The sequence below is a fragment of the Salmo salar genome, chromosome 12 (genome assembly GCF_965601325.2).
Source record: "Salmo salar chromosome 12, fSalSal1, whole genome shotgun sequence".
NCBI lineage: Eukaryota > Metazoa > Chordata > Actinopteri > Salmoniformes > Salmonidae > Salmo > Salmo salar.
Genome location: NC_138302.1, coordinates 36,081,397 through 36,101,580, shown reverse-complemented (window position 1 = coordinate 36,101,580; position 20,184 = coordinate 36,081,397). Strand labels below are relative to the sequence as shown.

The 20,184-nt window shown below is 44.0% G+C and overlaps 1 protein-coding gene across 4 annotated transcripts in view; it reads left to right on the top strand.

The window, feature by feature from the left end:
* Positions 1–7,502, top strand: part of LOC106564848 (sprouty-related, EVH1 domain-containing protein 2) — a 32,963-nt gene extending 25,461 nt beyond the window's left edge. For 2 of the 4 annotated variants that reach the window (XM_014131305.3, XM_014131308.3), the window contains exons 5-6: positions 2,898–3,092; positions 3,358–7,502. In XM_014131305.3, the coding sequence (XP_013986780.3) occupies positions 2,898–3,092; positions 3,358–4,074 (912 nt within the window). In that variant the 3' untranslated portion in view covers positions 4,075–7,502. The remainder of the gene's footprint in view (positions 1–2,897; positions 3,093–3,357) is intronic. The other 2 variants (XM_014131307.3, XM_014131309.3) reach the window with 1 other exon arrangement.
* Positions 7,503–20,184: the final 12,682 nt, after the last annotated feature.

Below are 20,184 nucleotides of genomic sequence, written 5' to 3'. Positions count from 1 at the left end.
GGTGCACTTCACAAAATAGATGACATCATGAGGAAGGAAAATTATGTGGATATATTGAAGCAACATCTCAAGACATAAGTCAGGAAGTTAAAGCTTGGTCGCAAATGGGCCTTCCAAATGGACAATGACCCCAAGCATACTTCCAAAGTTGTGGCAAAATGGCTTAAGGGCAACAAAGTCAAGGTATTGGGGTGGCCATCACAAAGCCCTGACCTCAATCCTGTAGAAAATTTGTGGGCAGAACTAAAAAAGCGTGTGCGAGCAAGGAGGCCGACAAACCTGACTCAGTTACACCAGCTCTGTCAGGAGGAATGGGCCAAAATTCACCCAACTTATTGTCGGAAGCTTGTGGAAGGCTTTGACCCAAGTTAAACAATTTAAAGGCAATGCTACCAAATACTAATTGAGTGTATGTAAACTTCTGACCCACTGGGAATGTGATGTAAGAAATAAAAGCTGAAATAAATAATTCTCTACTATAATTCTGACATTTCACATTCTTAAAATAAAGTGGTGATCTTAACTGACCTAAGACAGGGAATTTTTACTAGGATCAAATGTCAGGAATTGTGAAAAACGTTTTTGGCTAAGGTGTATGTAAACTTCCGACTTCAACTGTGTGTGTGTGTGTGTATACCAATTTTTATTTATTTATCATTAGGTGGATAAGGAATAACAGTAATTTACCACATTGTTCTCGGCTATATGCACATGGACAATAGAAATATTACATTTCAGACTGATTTTAAGATTATTAATTCACAAATTAACATTAATGAACATTATTCACACAGAATATTGCATTCTGTTATACATCCTATCATACTCAAAAAAATCTAAAAAAGTTATGTATGAATGTATTATCAGTTCATTAATCTACTTAATTGTGTAGCCTGACAAATTAAAGAATGACTGACAATAAATAATTAATCAAATTTAAATGTTGATGCATAATAATGAGTTAATTTCCTGAATGCACCTCTATAGCCTAGGCGTTAACAAAATATTCATACAACTATGATTACAAGGAACCGGATACATTTATTTTGTGCCCCTACACCAAACGCGATCACGACACGCAGGTTAAAATATCAAAACAAACTCTGAACCAATGACGTCAATTTGGGGACAGGTCGAAAAGCATTAAACATGTATGGCAATTTAGCTAGTTAGCTTGCACTTCCAAGCTAATTTGTCCTATTTAGCTAGCTTGCTGTTGCTAGCTAATTTGTCCTGAGATATAAACATTGAGTTGTTATTTTACCTGAAATGCACAAGGTCCTCTACTCCGACAATTAATCCACACATAAAACGGCCAACCGAATCGTTTCTAGTCATCTCTCCTCCTTCCAGGCTTTTTCTTCTATGAACTTATATGGTGATGGGCATCTAAACTTTCATAGAAGACTGGCAAACCAGTTGGTCTTACAATCACCCACGTGGGTATAACCAATGAGTTGATGGCACGTGGGTACCTGCTTCTATAAACCAATGAGGAGATGGGAGAGGCAGGACTTGCAGCGCGATCTGCGTCAGAAATAGAAAGGAGTTCTATTTTAGCCCTTGGCATCGCAGACGCTCGTTGGCCCACGCGAGCAGTGTGGATGCAATAATTGAATAACATGGATTTCTAAATTTATTTTGCGACGCACGCGATGTGCCCGGTCTGGTCAGCATGTTAGGCCTCTCATAGACTAGGCCTTGTAGAAAGAGGGTCAATCAAGTCAGGTCTGCCAAACGAATGTAGCATTGGAAAAAAATGCATAAATCCCCCAAATACATAAATCCAGCCATAGAGTATAAGCTTTAATCATCCCCCAAAAATTGTTGTTTATAACATGTACAATTCGAAGCATCAACCCATATCGAGCAAGCGTGACTAAATTCGAGCCCAGTAACTTTGCTCACCGCATCCTCCTTCGATTGTCTCATCTGGCTGCCAAGAAAATCCCCCACCTGCTGATCTGCACGAACTTTGTGTGTGCCACTGGCGATGTACTTTGCTGGACGTGCAAGCTGTTCTCGGCTGCGCATCATCACTTCAAACGCATTCCGTCGTGGTGTTATCGGTTGGCGTACTAGTACTGGTAGTACCGGTAAAATGTAAATTATGAATCGCAAATCACCATACAGCTGACACACTTCGATTTTATCAATCATTTTGAGTTCAATTTGGTTGTCCAAAATACTATCAGCTTGCACTGCGTCTTTGCTGATGAATGCCCTGATCTCTGGCCAGTCAATTGGTTAAATTACATTGTTTCGTCTATTAATCGCTTCTAATAGATCTGAAAATGACGCAATAACCATGAATTTAAGACTGTTTGTTTATAATGAGGGACGTCCCACGTTTAACCTGGACACAAATAGTAGGAAATTGCGCTGGCTTCAGCCATGACTGCATGAGAGCGAAATGAAACCTCTGCACGTCGCCTGTAGGTGCGAGCGTGTGTGTTTCACTGTCCAATCCGAGGCTCGAACATGATCTGAGCACGTGATCTGAGGCTGTTTGGTGTCCTGGGCATCAACTTGGGAAAGCCTCAAGGGAGAGCCGCATATATTGCCCAACAAATAACACATCAGATATTTTCTTTCAGTGTGGAAAAGTGTCCGTTAACGTTGGCCTAAATACTGCGTGTTGAGTTAGCGTAGCCAAACACAATGTGCCAGAAAGGAGTGATGTTTTCTAATGGTAAGCTTGGTCTGATATTACTCCCATGTAGTCATGGGACATGTTCATTAGACACCAAGCAGAAGAAAACACACCAAAACGGGAGGGCTATCTGAAACTGTCCAATAAGAAATGCTAATTTTCAGTTGTAAAATGCTGTCTGTTGCGTGCCCTAATGAACAGGACCCTGTCCTGACTCGTGTTTGGTTTTGGTCTGGTCTCTCAGAATGCCACAGACAGCTCATCCAGCTCCTCCCACTCCCAGAAGAAGGAGCCCCTGCAGCTGCAGACCCTGGCCCCGCCCAGCTTCTGCGAGCCGCGCCGGCACCACTGCATCCTGGGTCACTTCTACGACCAGCACCGACACTCGGACCACTACTTCCTGGATCAGGTGGGTGGCTGGGGGACGACGGTGGCGAAGGTTGGTCACCAAAACTTTGATCTTGAATTTTTTTTTTAAATGCATTGGAGCTAGAGGGTTACGGCTATATTCTTTACTACAACAGATAGGTGGGAGGGACAGAGGGAATGGGTGTTCTTGAAGCATAAACTATGTGTGCTAGTGTGATAATGTATTTCAAGTTAGGCCTGGAAGTTGACTGCTTGTTGGAAGACATGTTTAGTTTTGTAGTTTGTAGACTGGTCTGTGTAGTTCTCATCTTTTTTGCTCTCCTTTATCTCTGCAGTCGGTTCCCATGTTCCCACGCCACGTCAGCTTCCAGGTGGAGGAGGAGGAGATTGTGCGCATCAACCCTCGCGAGCGGACCTGGCTGACTGGGTACGAGGACTACCGGCACGCCACCGCCGCGCGCGACAAGCTCATCCAGCACCCCGAGGACACCGACGCCTACGTGCACTTCGCCAAGAGCGAGCCGCCCAAGCACGACTACACCTACCCTTACCCCCTGGGCCTTGATCCATACCAGCATGCAAGGGACCCCAAGATAGGCTGCGTGGACCGACTAGGTGGGGGTGGCCTTATCGGGGGACACAGGGCGGTGGTCACAGCCCAGCCCCGCACCATCCAGCTCAAGGGCAAGCGGCGGAAGGAAGACGGCGAGCGCTCACGCTGCGTCTACTGCCGGGACATGTTCAACCACGAGGAGAACAGACGCGGGCGGTGCCAGGAGGCGCCGGACCCCATCCAGACGTGCATCCACCGGGTCAGCTTCATGTGGTGCGCGGACAGCCTGCTCTATCACTGCATGTCGGACCCGGAGGGCGACTACTCGGACCCGTGCTCATGCGACACCAGCGACGAGCGCTTCTGCCTGCGCTGGCTGGCCCTGGTTGGGCTGTCGCTGCTGGCCCCCTGCATGTGCTGCTACGCTCCCCTGCGCACCTGCTACCGCTGCGGGGTGGCTTGTCACTGCTGCGGAGGCAAGCACAAAGCCGTGGGCTGAGGGCAGGGAGGTGCCAGCGGAGAGAGTAGAACAGAGACACATGGAAGGGACTGGACCAGAAGAGGGTAGAACAGAGACACATGGAAGGGACTGGACCAGAAGAGAGTAGAACAGAGACACATGGAAGGGACTGGACCAGAAGAGGGTAGAACAGAGACACATGGAAGGGACTGGACCAGAAGAGAGTAGAACAGAGACACATGGAAGGGACTGGACCAGAAGAGGGTAGAACAGAGACACATGGAAGGGACTGGACCAGAAGAGAGTAGAACAGAGACACATGGAAGGGACTGGACCAGAAGAGGGTAGAACAGAGACACATGGAAGGGACTGGACCAGAAGAGAGTAGAACAGAGACACATGGAAGGGACTGGACCAGAAGAGGGTAGAACAGAGACACATGGAAGGGACTGGACCAGAAGAGAGTAGAACAGAGACACATGGAAGGGACTGGACCAGAAGAGAGTAGAACAGAGACACATGGAAGGGACTGGACCAGAAGAGGGTAGAACAGAGACACATGGAAGGGACTGGACCAGAAGAGGGTAGAACAGAGACACATGGAAGGGACTGGACCAGAAGAGAGTAGAACAGAGACAATGGAAGGGACTGGACCAGAAGAGGGTAGAACAGAGACACATGGAAGGGACTGGACCAGAAGAGGGTAGAACAGAGACACATGGAAGGGACTGGACCAGAAGAGAGTAGAACAGAGACACATGGAAGGGACTGGACCAGAAGAGGGTAGAACAGAGACACATGGAAGGGACTGGACCAGAAGAGGGTAGAACAGAGACACATGGAAGGGACTGGACCAGAAGAGGGTAGAACAGAGACGCATGGAAGGGACTGGACCAGAAGAGGGTAGAACAGAGACACATGGAAGGGACTGGACCAGAAGAGGGTAGAACAGAGACGCATGGAAGGGACTGGACCAGAAGAGGGTAGAACAGAGACACATGGAAGGGACTGGACCAGAAGAGGGTGGCCCCGCTATTCTTTTGTTTTGTGTTTTTGTTTTCGCTGTTGCTTCTCTCGGCCAAATTCCAGATGGGAAAACAATCGGCTTGTCCTGATTCTTTTGGAAATGGAAGTTTCTCTCGGTGGAAAGAAAGAGAAAAAAAAATACATTTCCTATTGTTTTTATTTTTGTTAGTTTTTTTATTTTTATAGGGGTACCCTGCCTACGGCTTCCACGTCCTTGCATTACAAAGACTAAAATAATGAATATTCATTTATATATAAATATATATAAACAGGTACTTTATATTTTTACACTCATGTGTTTTAAAGGCTTGAATATTTTTCTTTGTGTTTTGTGTGAGGTCAGTGTGAGCGTTGTTTTCTGAGGGGGGCTCCCACTTTGTGTTACCCTCGCCATGGCTCACCACCAATCACAGATCAAGCTGGTAAAGCAGAGGCACTTAAATCAATGTGTGTCCTAAATGGTACCTTATTCCTTATGAAGTGCACTACTTTTGATCATAGCCCAATGGGCCATAGTCTAATGTAGTGCAATATATAGGTAATAGAGTGCCATGTGGGACGCAGCCCAACTGTGATCACGTCTGCCCCTACCCAGCCAATGAAACAAAAGAAAAGGCAAACGTTTAACCAGTGTTTCCTCGTTCTGCTCCTTGACTAGTCCTGACCTAGCCTGGTCCCAGATCTGTGCTGTTTTGTCAACTCCTATGGTTATCAATGGCTATAGGAGTTGACTATACAACACAATTAGACCTGGGGCCAGGAAGGTACCTGACTATACTCATTTTAAAACCAAATTCAACCTAATATCAATTAATGTCAGTGGAGACACACCTGGAAAAAACATGGAAGTACCATTCTACTGCTCATTCAAGTTAGACTGAATGTATTGTGGATTCGGCTCAGAACAGAAGATAAAATGGGTCAGGAGGGGGAAACCCTGCTTTAGACTGTGTGTGTGTGTGTGTGTGTGTGTGTGTGTGTGTGTGTGTGTGTGTGTGTGTGTGTGTGTCTTTGTGCAAAGGTCTGGAAAATGGAATGGGCAGCAATGTATCCCTGATTGCTATTGTTGTGACTTCAACTAAAAGCCAAAATGACAAAATAAGCTGCAGCATTTATATAGAGTATCTAAATTTGTCATTTTTTTGAAGATAATAATCCTCAATCAACTGTTTATTACAGTGGAGGAGGAGAACTCAAGCCTTAGGTGACCTTTTATTCAGTTGATGCTTGATGTTGATCTTTTGATATAGTTTTTATTTATTTGCCTTGCTAAATTTAGACACCAGCCTAGGGGACTGGGGGGTTAAGAGGAAGGGAACTGTCCTCTTGTAAACTAAACACAGCCAAGAGGGGAAGAAGAGGGTTTTTTTGCCACCTTTTGAGATGGATGATGTCGTTGTCCACTACAGTGTCAATGGTGCTTTCTTTAGCGTGTCTTTTCTTTAGTCTTTCAAAAGGATACTCAACGAGGCTGTCAGGGAAACGCTATCTTTAGAGTCTTGCTCAACTTTAAAAAGACAGTTTTGATCTGGTTGCTCATCTTTCCCCACTCCCTTCAAGGGTATATGATTGTGGGTTCTCCAACGAAGGGACCTGCTAGCACACCTGATTCAACTAATCACCTGATCGTGTTCTTCAGTCTATACCACGATTAGCTGATACGGGTGCGTTACTGCAGGGCTGGAGCGAAAGGCTGCACACCCAGGAGCTCTCAAGACCAGAGTTGTGGAGAAGGGTTTTTATCTATTGTTCTGTAGTCCAATAAATCCAACTTCCTGGTCTTTTACTCGGTATTACATTACAGCCAATGGCAAGGGAGGAGGCTGTCTGTCAGCCAATCACGTCAGTCAGGCAGGTGGTGTCAAAATGTATACAAAAATAAAATGGACGCTACAGTATGTATGTATGTATTGAAACAAAAACTAGCCTCAAATATAAACCACCCTGTAACCTCACCTCGTGGGAGGAACATTGTTTGATCTTTCTCTGTATGAAGCACAACACTAATCAGAAAACCCTTATGAACAAAATGCGCAAATTGCTGTGAAGTACCCGATCTCGAGTCGCATCAATGTGGTAGAAAAGACATCTTATGCCATCTATCCCAGTCATACATGAACTAATCGTCATAACCATTCAAGTACCAAGCAATGTCTGGGGTTAAATGGGTGACGGTACCATGGCATTGTGGATTCTGTACAAAAGCTGTCGTTGTGTCCATGTCTTTCTCTGTACTCTCTCTCTGCCTTTCTTCCTTCCTTTTTTTCTGCTGTGTGTTCCTGTTTGTCAGCTTTGCAATACTGTTGCCATTCATTGTAGAGAAGATCCTAGTTTTATTTTTCTATCTGTGGTAAAAGAAAAGTTAACCAAAAGCAGTTTGTCTGTTTTGGTGCGGTGTCTAATTCCTGCACACATTTAACTATTAAAGGAAAGTGCCTGAAGCATCCTCTTCATCTATCTCAATTTTATATATATATATATATATATATATACTTAGTCTTTTTTATTTTAATGTTAAATCGATTGTTTTGTCTTTTTTTTAATCTGCATTTTTACTTCTGTAAAAAAAAGCTCAAATATATATATCAAGTGTATGATGTACATTTTAAGTTATATTTTTGTATTGTTTCTAATATGATCGTCACGACTCTTTGCTTTTAAAAAGAAAAAATGAGAAACGAGAAATTAACATCTGTATAAATGCCAATACATCATATGGAAACTAACAGAAGCATGGCCTGGATAGTAAGTACTTTTCCATGTGTGTGCGTGTTCATTTCCACTGTGTTGTACAGAGACATGGTTTTTGAGAGATTAAACCATGTTACAGTGGCATCTCACACAGCCTGAACATTTATCCCGTATACATAGCATCCACATAGTATTCCTATAGAACCTTTCAACAGTAGTTCAGTGTTGTAGCCCAGCACTTCCCTGTGTTGCATCCGTCCTTTAGGAGCATTGGTGCGGGGGGGGGGGGGGGGCAGCTGATCGACCTCATGCTACTCGGCCTAGTACCATCCTGCAACACGGTAAATACAAACGTGGGCCGGGGCATTGGGGGGGGGGTTCAGTTTGAGTTGATTAAAACACACATCTCTATCGTATGTGTGTATCATAGAGGGAAAGACTGCAGCAGTCAGATCCTGTCTTTGCTCCAGAGTATCCCCCCCCTATCTGTCAAGACTGAAATATTTGCCTTAGGCGCTAGACAGGTTCGCAGAGCTGTACCGTGTTCCGTAAGTCTCTAAAATAATCTATAGAGGGCACAATGTTGTTTTGCTCTGTGTGTCTCTGGAAATGCATATGAAAGACAGAGAGCGAGAGAAGAAAGGTCCCTGAAGGCCCTGGCCGGCTACGGAACTCAGCGACTGCAAATAGTATCAAACTTCAACATGTGCAAACATTTAAGGCATACTTTATTCTAATGAGGTCACTTTTTTCCCCCTCTTTTGAATCAGGGTTTGAAAGAAAGAACCAGCACTTAAAATGCTGTTGCCATCTTCGCCTTTCTTATTTAAGGCTTGTGTACTGCGATGTCATAGCCTGCCACCTTAAAATAGTTTTATAGATTTATATTAACCTACATTCAAAAACACTGTTTAACATGTTTTGAAATACATGTTACAGTATGATGATGAGAAGGCTTATAACTTGGTTCCCCGCAAAGAGGTTTTCAGCACTGTTGAGCACGTGGTTGTTTCCGTGAGTTGAAAATGGCACCTTTTTTGTCGAGGTGTGCGCATTCTCATGCAAGCAAGTATACCGGTAAGCTTAGATGGCTAGCAATGAATATAGGCTAAAATAAGTTTAACACAAACATGAATCTTTGCCAATTTATAACGCTGTGTAAGCTTTCTCTGACTCAACTGGACAACGCCATTCTTTTTTAAGGTGAGTGCTAGCAAGGTTGGTCAGTGTGACTGCTAACAAGTTTACTAGCAAGCTAGCTTTGAGTGGATGTCAAGAATAACTTATATTTAGCAGTAAGCCTGTCCTTCCCAGGTTTTTGTCAATGTCTGCTGTGAATTGCTAGCTCCCCAATCAGTAGCTATAGCTGTTCCGTCAAAAACTTCTTAAAAGTTTCCTATTTTAGAGAGGGGAAAAACAGGAGACATTTTGAGAAGGTAGCCTAGTGGTTAGAGCGTTGGGCCAGTAACCGAAAGGTTGCTAGATTGAATCTCCGAGCTGACAAGGTAAATATCTGTCATTCTTACATTTACATTTTTACATTTTAGTCATTTAGCAGACGCTCTAATTCCAGAGCGACTTACAGTAGTGAATGCATACATTTCATTTCATGCATTATTATTATTATTTTGTACTGGCCCCCCGTGGGAATCGAACCCACAACCCTGGCGTTACACACCATGCTCTACCAACTGGGCCACAGGGAAGACCGATTCTTCCCCTGAACAAGGCAGTTAACCCACTGTTCCTAGGCCGTCATTGTAAATAAGAATTAGTTCTTAACTGACTTGCCTAGATAAAAAAAAGGTTAAATAAAATTCTAAACTATTTCTCAGCGAAAGCTAGCCTATTTCATAAGGTTGAGAGTGAGACATATCATGGAACTTATTGTAGTCTGCTACCTGGTTGTAGCTCTCAGTATCATAGTTATTCGGCATATCCAGTGCTATTGAAAATGCAGTCATGTCACTCAGACATTTCTAAATAACCCAGTCCAAGATGGGCGTCACCATACACATTTTTGCCACCCTGACCTGAGCCTAGGAGTTGACAACAGAGACGGTTGAGAACCAAGGATATCGTCCATCATGTGTGACCCCAGACGACTGGCGTCAGGCTCTAATTCTGACCTGCTAGGCCTTTGTGAACAGACCTGCATGTTGACCAGCGCTCGCGATGTGAAACTGGACACAAGACCTCAAACTTGGTACGGTATGCCATATAGTGTTTCTCTACAATCACTATTGAACCTGTTCTGTGTGAATGTGTGTTTGGCCACAGCCTGCGACCGATGGCCAAGGTTCCATGGGGTCTTAGGTCAACACTAGGCGCTGCGAACAGCATTCCGCTCCCTCCATGATAACCCCCGCCACAACCTTTAACGACAGATGCCACGGTTTAACCATGTTTTATAAAGTGGCACTCCTGTTTCCCACCACGACACAGTTGGACACCCTCTTGGCAGTCCTTATCTGTCCAGTTGGCCTGCTTTTACATGGACGATGCATGCTTTAGCCGTGCACCCCCTCTTAGTAATGTTCTAGAACATCTATACAGGACTACCTACTGCTGCAGGATTAGGAATAAAAACTTGCTGTCCATTTCCCACTGACCCATCCTCCCACAAGTAGTTTGCTCATCGCTGGAGCCCAAATGGTGGACACACCCCTGGCTCCAGTCCCATCCCGTGCTTAGCCAGAGAACTTCAGGGCTTTATTTCTGTACCGTTTCCTCACCGGTGGGAACATTGCAGGACACTCATCAGGATGTTATTGAGCACATATCACAACAGAGAGAGAGAGAGCCTCTCCATCCTCCTATGGACAGAGGAGAGGGAGGTGCTTTTCCCACACTGCTCAGGGGCCATGGGGTGGTGGGGGAGGGGTAAAGTGGGAGGAAGGAGACGGGCGCGATGGCATTGTCTCCAAAAGTGCCTTTTTTTGGTTATCTCCAGCTATCTGGCAGCAAAAGTCATTGACAGCCAGGGTGAGTGAACTCCAAAAGAAGTGGTTCTCTATTTAGTCCTTTCAGGAGAGCTTGTAGTTGATATTTGGCTTCTCTCTGAACGATAAGGCCTATACCGTGCCTATCGCTATACCTGTATAAATGGCTTCTCCCAGTTATGAAGACTGTTCAATGATCAGTTAATTCCATCATTTCGCGCAAGCATGAGGTTTCAAAGTGCTTGATTAGAATTTGAAAGGATTCAATGAAAATGATTCTCAGGTAAGCCTAGTAGTGTTCGGAAAATTGAGTCCCTTTCACACACAGTAGTCGTGCCCCGATCTGTTCAACAATGCCCATGCATGCTCCACGAACCCAAGCAACAACCAGTGTGCAGTGAACACAAAGTATAGGATGGAGGCTGTTTGCACTGGCCAGTCCAAGCAAGGCCAATACACACATCAGGCGGAATTGGTTGCCAATCTCCCAGTCTAATCTAAACCTGGGTTTATATACGTGCCCCATGCCAGTTTAATTTATGTGGTCAACATGGACACAGCGTTATTTCCAAAAAGACCAAACCCTGGTGTGTCTGTTGGCACGACTGGGTGTAGCTAGTGTTGAATCAAACCAACAGGAAAAGTGCAATGAAAATAATATGACCAGTGTTTATTTTTGCGGACAAGTTATCAAATGTTTGTGTGCCATTCCGGCCACATTTGGGGTTACTCGGAGGCACAGAAAGGCTTCAGTTCCCAATGCTTCGCTTTGGGCCGGTAGGAGGAAGGAAGTGGACTTTAACTGTTAACTTTATTCCATCTGAACCCTGCCCCCACTCACCTCAGTTACTTGAATGTTCCACCCCAGTTAGAAAACAATGTTCCACTGCCAGAATGGCCTTGGTGGTCATTTTGCAGATAGCTGGAGCTAGTTTAGTTGAACAGGCTGTGTAATGGGGGAGCTGTAGTCTAGATCTAGATAAACCCAAATGTTTACCAAATTGTCGTCAGATCTGCCAACAAGCCCCCCAGGTCTTTTTGAGAGATTGTACTGGTCTTCTTATTCTCCGTTAGTGCTGTACATGAAGTGTGTAGATTCCAACAGGGCTGAAACAAAAGAAAAAGAGAGAGCATTACACACACACACACACACACACACACACCCAAGAAGCCTCTCATCCACTGTAATAAACAGGGTGGAAATGACAACAAAAAAGTCATTTCAACCAACTAAAGAACTAGTTTTACCCCCGCCACAAGAGCACTGCGTGATCCCATCAAAGCCCTAGCGAGTCAGAATGTGTTGATGGCCTAGCAGGCGCAGGGAGTGAGGCAGCAGCTTCTGACGGGATGTTAGTCTGGGCCTAATTTAAATAGGCCCCAGCGTGTCTGCCTGCCTCCCTTTGTTTACATGGATGAAATCTGAAACAAATGTGAACACGATACCCCTCTTGTCCCCCAACCCTCCCCTCGAGCCCCCTCCCTCGCTGGGTATCTCAAACGGAGCCATGTGTTCTATTTTCTTGGACCGAAATGAACACACAGTGGGTTCGGGGTTAACTCCCCAACGGGCTCCTTACAGCATTAACTTTTTATAGCTTCCCTTTTTTGCTAATTGCCTATTCTCCTCTCTATGGTTTCTGGTGTTAGTGGCCATCAGTTGTTGCTCAGGAAAGCCAGGGGAGAAAGATGACTCTCCACTCCTGGAAGGGAGCTACTGTAACTACACTGAACAAAAATATAAACATAAAGTGTTGGTCCCATGTTGCATGAGCATAAGTAAAATATCCCAGAACTTTGCCATAAGCACAAAAATGTGTTTACATCCCTGTTAGTGAGTATTTTTCCTTGGCCAAGATAATCCATCCACCTGACAGGTGTGGTGTATCAAGAAGCTGATTAAACAGCATGATCATTACACAGGTGAACTCGTTACACAGGTGAACCACAGATGTCTCAAGTTTTGAGGGAGCTTGCAATTGGCATGCTGACTGCAGGAATGTCCACCAGAGCTGTTGCCAGAGAATGTTATGTACATTTTTCCACCATTAGCCACCTCCAGCTTCATTTTAAAGATTTTGGCACCAAATCCTCGTACGGCTTCGACTTGTGGGCAAATGCTCACCTTCGAAGGCTAATGGCACGCTGGAGAAATGTGAACTTCACGGATGAATCCCAGTTTCAACTGTACGGGGCAGATTGCAGACCGCGTGTATGGCATCATGTGGGTGAGCGGTTTGCTGATGTCAATGTTGTGAACATGGTGGCGGTGGGATTATGGTATTGGAAAGCATAAACTACAAACAAGGAATACTATTGCATTTTATCGATGGCAATTTGAATGCACAGGGATACTGTGACGAGATCCTGAGGCCCATTGTCATGTCATTCATCATCCGCCATCACCTCATGTTTCAGCATGATAATGCACTGCCCCATGTCGCAAAGATCTGTACACAATTCCTGGAAGCTGAAAATGTCCCAATTCTTCCACGGCCTGCATGCTCACCAGACATGTCACCCATTGAGCCTGTTTGGGATGCTCTGGATCGACGTGTACGGCAGCTTGTTCCAGCCATTGAAGAGGAGTGGGACTACATTCCACATGCCACAATAAACAGCCTGACCAACTGAATGCGAAGAAGATTTGTTGTGCTGCTTGAGGCAAATGGTGGTCATACCAGATACTGACTAGGTTCTGATCCACACCCCTACTTTTCTTCCCAAAAGGTGTCTGTGACCAACAGATGTATATCTGTATTGACAGTCATGTGAAATCCATAGATTAGGGCCTAATGAATTGATTTAAATTGACTGATTTGGATATGATATGGACTGTAACTCAGTAAAATCTTATAAATTGTTGCATGTTGTGTTTTATATTTTTGTTCAGTATATCTGAAGTTGCAATCTTAACTGCTCCTCCTGCTTTCAAACACGCTACATCTTGGTCCAAACCCCCTTTTACTCAGTGAACTTGTTGCTTAATTGCTACATTGTTTAAAATGCATGCAAACCCTTTTTTAGTTTCCCTCTTTGTGTTAGAAAACAAACATCGGTACCAAGAGGCATACAGTTGAAGTCGGAACTTTACATACACCTTAGCCAAATACATGTAAACTCAGTTTTTCATAATTCTTGACATTTTATCCTAGTACAACTGTCCCTGTCTTAGGTCAGTTAGGATCACCACTTTATTTTGAGAATGTGAAGTCAGAATAATAGTTGAGAGAATTATTTATTTCAGCTTTTTTTTCTTTCATCACATTCCCAGTGGGTCAGAAGTTTACATACTCAATTAGTATTTGGTAGCATTGCCGTTTAATTGTTTAACTTGGGTCAAACGTTCCGGGTAGCCTTCCTCATGCTTCCCACAATAAGTTGGGTGAATTTTGGCCCATTCCTCCTGACAGAACTGGTGTAACTGAGTCAGGTTTTTAGGCCTCCTTGGTCCCACACGCTTTTTCAGTTCTGCCCACAAATTTTCTATGGGATTGAGGTCAGGGCTTTGTGATGGCTCTCCAATACCTTGACTTCCCGTGTGACTCAGTTGGTAGAGCATGGTGTTTGCAACGCCAGGGTTGTGGGTTCGATTCCCACGGGGGACCAGTACGGGGAAAAAATGTATGAAATGTATGCATTCACTACTTACTGTAAGTTGCTCTGGATAATTGCGTCTGCTAAATGACTAAAATGTCCTTAAGCCATTTTGCCATAACTTTGGAAGTATGCTTGGGGTCATTGTCCATTTGGAAGACCCATTTGTGACCAAGCTTTAACTTCCTGACTGATGTCTTGATGTTGCTTCAATATATCCACATAATTTTCCTGCCTCATGATGCCATCTATTTTGTGAAGTGCATCAGTCCCTCCTGCAGCAAAGCACCCCCACAACATGATGCTGCCACCCCCGTGCTTCACGGTTGGGATGGTGTTCTTCGGCTTGCAAGCCTCCCCCTTTTTCCTCCAAACATAATGATGGTCATTATGGCCAACCAGTTCTATTTTTGTTTCATCAGACGAGAACATTTCTCCAAAAAGTACGATCTTTGTCCCCATGTGCAGTTGCAAACCGTAGTCTGGCTTTTTTATGGCGGTTTTGGAGCAGTGGCTTCTTCCTTGCTGAGCAGCCTTTCAGGTTATGTCTATATAGGACTCGTTTAACTGTGGATATAGATACTTTTGTACCTGTTTCCTCCAGCATCTTCATTTGAGTAATTTAGCAGACGCTCTTATCCAGAGCGACTTACAGTAGTGAGTGCATACATTTCATTTCATGCATTTTTTATTTTTGTACTGGCCCCCCGTGGGAATCGAACCCACAACCCTGGCGTTGCACACACCATGCTCTACCAACTGAGCCACAGGGAAGGCACAAGGTCCTTTGCTGTTGTTCTGGGATTGATTTGCACTTTTTCACCAAAATACGTTAATCTCTAGTAGACAGAACGCGTCTCCTTCCTGAGCGGTATGACTCCTGCATACTATTGTTTGTACAGATGAGCGTGGTACCTTCAGGCGTTTGGAAATTGCTCCCAATGATGAACCAGACTTGTGGAGGTCTACAATTTATTTTCTGAGGTCTTGGCTGATTTCTTTAGATTTTCCCATGAAGTCAAGCAAAGAGGCACTGAGTTTGAAGGTAGGCCTTGAAATACATCCACAGGTACACCTCCAATTGACTCAAATTATGTCAATTAGCCTATCAGAGGCTTCTAAAGCCATGACATAATTTTCTGGAATTTTCCAAGCTGTTTGAACGCACAGTGTATGTAAACTTCTGACCCACTGGAATTGTGATACAGTGAATTATAAGTGAAATAATCTGTCTGTAAACAATTGTTGTGTCATGCATTTGTGTCATGCACAAAGTAGATGTCCTAACCGACTTGCCAAAACTATAGTTTGTTAACAAGAAATTTTTAATGACTCCAACCTAAGTGTATGTAAACTTCCGACTTCAACTGTATATGAGAAGTCCGGCAATCTGGCTTTTCTCAGAATTACAATTATCCAAATAATCTTTGTTGTGGGATTTAGTGTGCAGTTTTCTTAGTGCCATTTTCAAGCCTGGTTGGTTGGCTTGAGCCCATGAAGCAAATGCTCTAAACAATTAAATAATCATTTTGGGTTCAGAGGGGATTTTTGGGCCTTTGTTAATCCCTGACAAAGTGTTCCCTAAGTGGAGTTGAAGTAGTGGGAAAGGTGTGGTGCGGGGGGCATGATTACCCCCTCCAGAGCAAATTCTCCCTCCTGGAAGTATTTAAACGAGCTTCACTGCCCTTTCAAATGTGATGCCATGCAAAAGAAAAAAAAAGGGTCTGGTAGATAGAGGGATGCCATGCATGTCCTTCCATACAGCTCCTGAGAACAGTCCCCCCCCCCAGCCTCCCCCTTCTAACCTCCCTGCAGTTTCCAGAGACCCTCACAGAGTTCAAAGGGTCCTTTGCTAACCCTGTGCCACACCCCTTGGCTTCAACTTGTCCTGGCTGTCTTTCCTCTTTGGTGGTCTTATCTTCAGATCAGAGATGTGATAAGAACCACTCTCTTGTCCAAACCGACAGGTAAATGTCCTGTGGGTTTTAACGTGTTGCTATTTATCATTACGCTAACGCCACCAACCATGTGAAAGGAACAGAGGTGAAGTGGGACGGTTCCACGCCGAACTGCCAGTGGAGTCAGTCTTGTTTGCGAAGGCTTTGGAGACCTTGGGTGGGAATTCCTTGTGTAGCGCCACGGCAACGGTGCAACATCAAAGGGATTGGCAGAACGGTTTGGTTCTGCAACAGTGCCCCTCCAAAGGGACTGGTTTCCTCAACCTACAGACCCCGACACTCCCCCAAATATCTTAGCAGAATCTCCCTCTCCTATATACTTACATACACACACATCTGTATTGCCTTAAAGTATTTACACCCCATGACTAGATTTTGTGTCACTGTCACAATACCCCATAATGTCAAAGTGGAATTATGTTTTTAGAAATATTTGGAAATTAATTACAAATAAAAAGCTTAGTCAATAAGTATTCAACCCCTTTGTTATGGCAAGCCTAAATATGTTCAGCAGTAAAAATGTGCTTAAGTCACATAAGTTGCATGGACTCACTGTGTTCAATAAGTGTTTAACATGATTTTTGAATGACTACCTCATCTCTGTACCACATATGCAATTATTTGTAAGGTCACTTAGTCGAGCAGTGAATTTCAAATACAGATTCAACCACAAAGATCATGGAGGTTTTCCAATGCCTCGCAAATGTAGACATTGAATATCCCTTTGAGCATGATGCAGTTATTAATTACACTTTGGATGGTGTACTAAGATACAGGCATCCTTCCTAACTCAATTGCCACAGATGAAGGAAACTGATCAGGGATTTCACCATGAGGCCAATGGTGACTTTAGAGTTTTATGGCTGTGATAGTAGAAAACTGAGGATGGATCAACATTGTAGTTACTCCTCAATATTAACCTAAATGACAGTAAAAAGAACAATAAAAAAATATTCCAAAACATGCATCCTGTTTGCAATAAGGCACTAAAGTAAAACTGCAAAAAATGTGGCAAAGAAATTAACTTTATTTCCTGAATACAAAGCGTTATGTTTGGGGCAAATCCAACACAACAAATTGAGTACCACTCTTCATATTTTCAAGCATGGGGTGGCTGCATCATGTTACTGGTATGATTGTCATCAACAAGGACAAAGGATAAAAATAAAAAAATGGAATACAGCTAAGCACAGGCAAAATCCTAGAGTAAAACTTGGTTCACTCAACCTTAACTTTCAGAATGATAACCTAAAACACAAGGCCAAATACAACGAGTGGACAAAACATTAGGAAAACCTTCCTAATATTGAGTTGCACCGCCTTTTGCCCTCAGAACAGCCTCAATTCGTCAGGGCATGGACTACAAGATGTTGTAGTCAGCATCCACAGGGATGCTGACCCATGTTGACTCCAAAGCTTCCCACAGTTGCGTCAAGTTGGCTGGATGTCCTTTCGGTGATGCACCATTCTTGCTACACACGGGAAACTTAAGCGTGAAAAACCCAGCAACGTTGCAGTTCCTGACACATTCAAACCAGCGCGCCTGGCACCTACTACCATACCACGTTCAAAGGCACTTAAATCTTTGTCTTGCCCATTTACATACACAATCCATGTTTCAATTATCTCAAGACTTAAAAATCCTTCTTTAACCCATTTAACCCATGCATCTACTTTGAGTGGATTTAACAGGTAACATCAATAAGGGATCATAGCTTTCACCTGGTCAGTCTCATGGAAAGAGCATGTGTTCCTAATGTTTTGTACACTGTGTATACACTGGTTGCTTACCAAAACAATATTGAATGTTCTTGAGTGGCCTAGTTACAGCTTTGACTTAAAATCGGCTTGAAAGTCTATGTCAAGACTTGAAAATGGCTGTCTAGCAATGATCAACCAACTTGACAATACTTGAAGAACTTTAAAAAGAATAATGCTTACATTTTGTACAATCCAGGTGTGCAAAGCTCTTAGATACTTACCCAGAAAGACTCACAGCTGTAATCACTGCCAAAGGTGATTCTAACATGTATTTACTCAGGAGTGTGAATACTTATGTAAATTAATATGTATGTATTTCATAAAATATCTATTCAATCCATTTTCAATTCAGGCTGTAACAAGAAAATGTGGAATAAGTCAAGGGGTGAATACTTTCTGAAGGCACTGTAATTTCTACCAGCATGTCATGTGCAACTAGAGGTGAAAAAAACCCTCTAGATCACCTTTACTCCACACACAGAAACACATACAAAGCTCTCCCTCGCTCAAACAGGAAGTACCAGTGACGTGCTCAAAACGGAAGTGGTCCGATGAAGCGGATGCTAAGCTACAGGACAGTTTCGCTAGCACAGACTGGAATATGTTCAGGGATTCATTAGATGGCATTGAGAGGTACACCACATCAGTCACCAGCTTCATTAATAAGTGCATTGACGACGTCGTACCCACAGTGACCGTATGCACATATCCCAACCAAAAGCCATGTATTATAGGCAACATTCGCACTGAGGTAAAGGCTAGAGCTGGAGACTAATCCGCACGCTTATTAGAAATCCCGCTACGCCCTTCAAACCATTAAACAGGCAAAGCGTCAATACAGGATTAAAATCGAATCCTACTAAACCACCTCTGATGCTGGTCGGGTGTGGCAGGGCTTGCAAACTATCACGGATGACAAAGGGAAACTGACCAGTGACGCGAGCCTACCAGATGAGCTAAATGCCTTCTACGCTCACTGAGGCAAGCAACACTGAACCATCCAATGAGAGCACCAGCTTTCCTGGACGACTGTGTGATCACGCTCTCCGTAGTGGATGTGAGTAAGACCTTTAAACAGGTTAACATTCACAAGGCCAGACGGATTGCCATGACGCGTACTCAGAGCATGCGCTGACCAGCTCACAAGTGACTACATTGCACATTTTCAACCTCTCCCTGACTGTAATACCTGCATATTACCATAGTCCCTGTGCCTAAGAACACTTGAGGTAACCTGCCTAAATGACTATCGCCCCGTAGCAGTCACATCTGTAGCCATGAAATGCTTTGAAAGGCTGGTCATGGTCCACACACACACACCCCAACACAGTCGTGAAGAGGGCACAACAACGCCTCTTGCCCCTCAGGAGGCTGAAAAGATTTGGCATGAGCCTTCAGATCCTCAAAAGGTTCTACAGCTGCACCATTGAGAGCATCTGGATTGGCTGCATCACCGCTTGGTATGGCAACTGCTTGGCATCTGACCGCAAGGCACTACAGTACATGACTGGGGCAGAGCTCCCTGCCATCCAGGACCTCCATACCAGGCAGTGTCAGAAGGCCCTAAAAACTGTCAGACTCCAGCCACCCAAAGACTGTTCAGGAACCAACAGGACCCTGAACAGCTTCTACCCCAAGCCATAAGACTGATAAATAGTTAAATAGTCCAGATAATTATTTGGACTATTTAACTATCTGCATTGCCCCTTTTTGCACTAACTTTGTCTCATCACATATGCTGCCGCTACTGTTAATTATCATCTGTCACTTTATTCCTAGTTATATGTACAAATCTACCTGCATTACCTTGTGCCCCTGCACATGGACCCAGTACTGGTACCCTGTGTATATAGCCAAGTTACTGTTACTCATGTGTATTTATTATTTCACTTTTAGTCTACACCCGTTGTTCACAAACATGTGACGATTAAAATGATTTGACATACACTCAAGCAGAAGCCACTCGCATTCTTGTTCTCTGCAGCCTTCATTCTAAACATGACCACAGTTACACAGCATACCCATGCATCCGTGAATGTACCAACTCATTCTTTTGAGGCAATTCATCTGCCTTCTAATTCGGTCTTATTTAGGATCACTGCCGACAACGACGATAATGTCACAAGTATTTATGGCGACCACGTGTTACATTTCAAAGACAGAGCACCACCGGG